The 6683-nt window shown below is 37.6% G+C and overlaps 1 protein-coding gene across 1 annotated transcript in view; it reads left to right on the top strand.

Annotated features, from left to right (window-relative positions):
• Positions 1–1764: 1764 nt before the first annotated feature.
• kiaa0319 (KIAA0319 ortholog) overlaps positions 1765–6683 on the top strand; it is a 56442-nt gene continuing 51523 nt past the window's right edge. The window contains exon 1 of the mRNA XM_088929145.1: positions 1765–1849. Coding sequence (XP_088785271.1) covers positions 1801–1849 — 49 coding nt within the window. The 5' untranslated portion in view covers positions 1765–1800. The remainder of the gene's footprint in view (positions 1850–6683) is intronic.

Here is a 6683-nt window from a genome sequence, read left to right as displayed (position 1 = left end):
GTGCTGTAGTTCTAAGACAGGAAAATGAGTCCCTGCCTGCACCGTCACTTTCTTAAATATCGGTTTCTCAAGCACTGTTGGGCTCAAAGGCTATTAGCAGTTAAGAGACACTCTCCAGCGTAGCTGAAACTTGCCATTGCTCTGTCTCGGCCCACAGAATTTCAGCTCCACCTGCCGGTTCTTATACAGGTAGTTCTACCTGCATGAGGGAACGTGCTCATGAACTATGTGCCAAGGTGCCATGGATGAAGGCGTGTGCCTATACAGTAGCTACAAAAGTCACTGTAACCTAAGGGAAGCATTTCTCCAAAGGTCAGTGAGACAGGTTGTCAGTCTGCCCCTTCTTTTGTATTTTTCCTTTAGAAAAATAGAATAGACAATTATTTTATTATACCCACTGAATTTGGAATAGTTGAGTGTTTTTCATCTCTTGGCTTTCTGTTATGAACACTGCTACCACACAGAGGATAGAACAAGGAAGTGCAGACAGACTCCTCTGACCCACCCATCTTCAAACCCCTTGTCATTCATACTTGTTCAGTGCCAACTGCAGGAGAGGCTAATCTGTGATCAACTGTACAGCACATTACAAGCACCTAGGAGGCTGCAGGGGTTGCTGTGTCACTGAGAGCATGGAGAGCTCATCCTTGGAGGTACTCAGTCAGTGGTGTGTCACTGCTTCATAAATCCCAGTTACAGTCAACTACTGACATGACCCAGGCCTGAACAAAACAGTGGCCACGTTCAGGCCAAAGAATGCTTGTTTCAGACAGTCGTCCACTTTTAAAGTACTAATTTGTTAAATTAGCTTGCATCTTGCTGGCTCACCTGGGCTGTAACTGTCTTGCAGGTGACATTTGTACCAGAGTATTTTTTTCATTGTTTTCTAGTACAGAGGGCAGTTATATTATCAGGATTGATTTGTTACAGAGTACCATGTTTTGATTTGGGGGAGAAACTGTTTGGGAAGGAAATCTTTCCTTGAGATTGTTTTTCATTTAGGGTTGGGGTTCACTCCTGCAGAGTCATTTTTCTTTTTGAGGGGGCTGTAAAAGGTTTCAGTAAATGACAGACTATAAGGTCATTTTATAATGTAAAATGGCAAGGATAACCTTCCTGTTTTATTTCATCAGGCACTGTGATGTCATACCTATTCCATCGTACAGAACTACGTTCGTAATCACAAATAACCATATCTGTCCACATGTTAGGTTTCCAGCTAAAATGCTACTCTGTATTCCAATTTAATTTTAATCCTAATTGTTAACAAATAAATTGAGTCTGTTTTTAAATCATGGAAGCTTGCCACTTTTTAGTAGTTATTGTCTATATAATAATATAATAATCATCTGCCTATTCAATCTACCTGTTCTTTATTTTTAACTAAAGCTTAAATCAGTCATTTGTATTTTGCATATTGTATGGCTAATATGGCACTTTAGGATGTATGTTGTTCTTCACCACTTTTTTGTAGACAAGGCACCCAAAACATGCTGATATCCAATATCATCACTCTGTCTCATTATATTAACTGTTTATATTAACTGTTTAACACCCTTTCTTACTGACTATTGGACACGTTAAGTCACCTGCCCATTATCTCACAAATGTTTAGTGAATTAAACTACCTAGAGAACTGTTCACACCGAAGATTCCCAAGCATTTGGATTTTTGACATTTGCAATTTGATCGGACCAGACCGCTTCTCTGTTTTAGGATCTGTGCACTGAGGAGGCCCAACAGAAAAACACTGAGGCAGTGCTACACATGGTGGCTGTGTAGAGAGCAGTGGACCAAGGCATGGATTTTCTCTTGTGCCTTTTCTGGCTTTTTCTGCAGCCCCTGGATGGTAAGGTGCAAATTAAGTTTCTAAAAAGAAAGCATGTTTAATCCCTTGTATGAGCTGATTAGATGAGTGATTATACCCAAAGGTGTGATATCCATCTGGTATAGTTCAAGGCAATGTACTTTTCTGTTTGATAAACAAGTGATTATATTCTCTGACAGGCAGAAAAATGGTACAGTGGTTAGCACTGTGGCCTTGCAGTACAGGAGTCCTGAGGTCTATTCCCAGGGTGGTATTCCCATGTGTTTGCTTGGATTTGCTCCCACAGTCCAAAGCCATACAGATAGCACATTCTTAATTTGACCCTCTTCCCACATTTTGATTAATCTTTTGCACTTCTTGATTCTTCTTTTCCCCAAACCTGGTTTGAATTTAAGATTTACAGTCTGGACAGCTCTGGTGATAACAACATGCAGTATTCTCAGATTTCGCCGTTCCTAGTTATGCCCTCTTCATAACAATTTTACAACTGAATTTTGTTGTCATAGTAACATCTCAACAGTAATGAGAAATGATGTACAGGCTAGTTGGTAACTTATAAATACAAACATATTGGGTATGCTTTTGAAAGGAAAACTAAAGATAGAGAGATACTTTATTGATCCCGTGAGGGAAATTACAGTGCAACAGCAGCTGAACACAGTCAACACAGCACAGTGTAATGAAATGATACAATAATACAATACATACAATACAATTGGTACAGTCAGTGAGAAGTGCAAAGAGAAATACAGTAGCTTTAATCTAAATAGGTGAATGTGAATGAGAGAAAAGTTAATGAACGTATTTGTAAGGTTGATACAAATTTTTGACTGGTTCCTCTGGATTAATATTGTTCATTTGAAGTAATATTGAAGAAATTTGTTACTATGGTAACTGCTGCAACTAAGTGGTATTGTGAGAAAATAAGTAAAAGTAAAAAAAGCAGCAAAATAAGAAACAAACTGAAGTGTTCAAATCAGAAAAAAATTGTTTTACAGAATGACTAATAGGCACACTTAGCAAACACTAACAAAAAAACTAACATTGTTGTGTTTCAAAAAGAAAGCTTAGTAAAGAGATATGTTAGTACACATCAGTCTTTTTCTATATCATCTTGAAAAATAGACAAGCAATATGTCCGATATCAATTAATTTTGTTTCTATACAGCAGATAAATTGAACTTCCTCCTGAGTAAGATGCAGGTTTGACAAGATAATCATGTAATAAAATGTCAAAGAATAATTTAGTAACAATTAGAAAGCAATCATTAAGGAGGAATAATGAGGTTTGATCTTTTTTGTTTAGTTATATTGTCTACCAAATGTAGGCTTTTTATCAGTAGAAGTGCAGATCTGTTGTGGATAAGAAAACATAATGCATGTATGTAAAGACCTGAAAACAAACAGAAATAAAAAAAGTGCTGTTGTAACAAACATGGTGCATTGATCCTACTGAAATATTTCTAGAGTGTTCTTTTTTATCATATTGTTTGTTGTTTATACCCATAGAACATTTAGAAAATCTAATCCCTTAAACTCGGAAAAATCTCAAAGTAATTTAAGGTCTGAAACTCTGGATCTTTTTTCTGGAACATGTTTTTTCAATCATGACATTCAGGACACTTCAGCTCTGTTCACAGTATTTGATGAGCTGCTACAAAAGTACTGTATGCACATTGCATGATGTTTGCATGCACAAATCAGCTGTATTTTGGACTGAAAAGAAAGCTAAAATACCAGAATAAAGATTATTATTATATATTACTTCCAAGATAACATTAGAAAGTCACATTTAGCAGATAATACAGCTGCAAAGTCTGAAATAAATTTGCAAGAGGCCAAATAAAGCCAAAAGAGGCCTACTCCTTTTTTGAACCAGAGATTTTCCATGATGGATGTAACATCAGTTTCAAGTACTCACCCTCATTGGTGTCTCAGATCATAATTACTTTGATATTTGAATATATAGCAGGTTTCCAGATGTAATTCTGTACTTTAAAGCCAAACATCACAGTCTGTTTTGGAGGCCTGTAGTCATAGTGGTTTGAATAATTAATGGTGCTTTTGTTTCGAGAAATTCAGCCATCTGTGGTTGTGTGCTGCTTAGTCCTTTATAAAAAGCTTGCCTCAGGCCTGCAAACAATGATTAATGTACAGTATCTTCTATTACCCTTACTGTTTTAAAAAGTTCTCTGATATTACAAAGCAAGGAAATGTTCAGTAATGTTTTACATTCAGGGAAGAGCCTGACAAAGTTTTTGGCCTAGAATTTGCACTTGTGCTTGGAATGTCTGGAAAAATGATCTTGTAGACAAGAGTCATGAACAGAAGTCAATGTATTGTAAAATAAATGGATTGTTCTGATCTCATAGTTTCATTGTTTCTGTTCACTGATTGATTGTATTGGCACTCACTGTGACTTGAAAGGCCACATGGACTGTTACTTTTCCAGACATTGAATGACTTAAGATCACTTTATTGGCCATTTACATTTTCTTGTATTAGGAATTTGTCTTTTCACATACCCCAGCTTACTCTCCATTAGACACAAACAGGGAGAGAAGCTTGGGATCAGAGTGCAGGGTCAGCCATTTATACAGCACCCCTGAAGCAGTTGGGGTTAAGGGCCTTGCTCAGGGGCCCAACAGAGTAGGATCCCTCCACCAGCCGGAGGATACAAACTGGCAACCTTCTAGCCACAGGCACAGATCCTTAGCCACAGCGTCACCGCACCACCCTGACTGCAATCACAGCTCATCGGGGATTTGAATCCGGGACCTTTCATACCCAAAGCGAGAATCATACCCCTAGACCAATTGACTTTGAGAAAGTGTTGCTGTGTAAATACTTTGATGATAACAAGTCTTTATTGTTCATCCACTTTTTCCTTTTGTCGGCTTTCTATAAATCTTGTGCACTCTTGTGTTTTGGGTTTGTACATGCAGCAGCCCCCTTGATACACCTGTGCACATTTGTAGTGATTTGCCACAATATTCTCTCTAGTTGGGTGCACCTCTGCCTGTTTTTGCTGTTATTTTCTATTGAAGTCAACGTTGTAAACTGGTCTTAGTGTATTATGAGCCTGTTGTGGTCGCATCCTCAATAGTTCAGGTGATTGTCTCTGACAGAGGTTTGGATCATGGCTTTTACCAGACAGTTTGATTCTACCTACAGTATTGAGTTGACTTCTAGAGAATCTGGTTTCTGAGTGTAATCCTGGACTCTAAGTCTGAAATTAAAAAAACAGTTGCTTGTGTACAGATAATTCTGTCTCTCCTGTGTGGCACACCTGGATATTGTGTGCTGCAGTGGCAATCTTTGTAATGGTAAGACTCAGTAAACAGGCACACAAATGCAGTGAGAAGGTAAAAAATAATGTCTTTGTGTCTTTATCAAAACACATTCTCCGTCAATTAAAAAAAGAATATCCTCAGGCTCATCAGTCAGTCACTTGCTTCCTTGTTCTGTTGTTCTTCTCTTGCTGCTTATAACAATTGTCTTCCTGTAGCTGGTCAGGTAATCGAGGATAGATAGGTAGATAAGACTTTATTGATCCTGAAGGGAAATTGAGGTGTTACAGCAGCCCAGCCCAAGACAAGCAAAAACACACATCAGAATAGACGAAAAAATAAAATATGTACAGTAATATAAAATAAATATGTGCAAAATATGCTCATAGTCACTGTAAAATAACCAAATATGTTATTGTTATCAAAATATCAATATGTTGATGGCAGGTCGTTCCCCATTGTTCTCTGGAGAAAGTGCTTAAGTCAAGAATCTCCATCTGGTCTTCACCCAGCTCCCTCTTACACATGCAAACAGTGTTCTTTATATATATTATTGTGTTGTAAAAAAGGTTAAATATTTGAATGTTTTCTTTTAGTAAGTACATGGTAGAACAGTGATGTAAATCAAAGCCATTTCTGACTAACCTTGTAAAAACTGATGTAAAAACTGAGAACATGTGATCTTCAGTGTTCACAGAGAGCTTTGAATATGGGCAATATTAGCAAGAATGTCTTCTTCTGAATGTCTGATTTGGTAGAGCTCTATAAGTGATGTCTAACTCAAGAAGAACTTACCAACAAGCACTTCTTTTATTCTTATTTTTATTTTTTCTTCAAAATTAACAGAATTATAAGTTTTTACTACACTGAATATTATTGTTTGCATAGTTTTATTACAAAGATGCACACTTATATTTAATCTTTTATCTGACTTCATCTCCACATTTTCCTATAAATAAACTTTGCCAGATGTTAAATATAAATCATGAGTTATGAAGTGTGTATTATAAAATTATTGTTTTATGACAAATATGACAAAGGACTTGTCATACTATGGAAGAGCCAAGGAAGGCTCCATAGCCGAAACATTGTGTTTCCTTTCTTCTCAGCATGGAATAAACCTATTGCTTGTTCCTTTGCAGACTACGCATGCTGACGCAGCTACCTACTTGAACTATTTCAGGCTACTTCCGCTGTAACCCACTATGCTTTCCTCTAAATCATTTTCTAGATCTGTTCGTCATTCCTTTTCCTCCTCCCTGTGCTGCTTGACCCCTTCTCTCACTACACCAGCATTCAGTCTCTTCACAGCGATCTGTTCCAAGACCATGCTCTCTAACCACCTCCTATTCCTTCACAGATGTCGTCGTTATAATATCATTCCTGACACCCGAAGAAGGCTCCATAGGTGAAACATTGTGTTGCTATCTTTTCAGCATGGAATAAACCTTTACCTGTTCCTTTGCAGCCTACGCATGCTGACGCAGCTACCTACTTGAACTACTTAAACCTATATGAACCTACAGATGCAGCCATTCAAAATGCGCGGGCGATACCGCATTATT

This window comes from Atractosteus spatula, chromosome 12 (genome assembly GCF_055471065.1).
Source record: "Atractosteus spatula isolate fAtrSpa1 chromosome 12, fAtrSpa1.hap1, whole genome shotgun sequence".
NCBI lineage: Eukaryota > Metazoa > Chordata > Actinopteri > Semionotiformes > Lepisosteidae > Atractosteus > Atractosteus spatula.
Note: the sequence above shows the minus strand (reverse complement) of the source record. Positions and strands in the feature narration are given on the sequence as shown.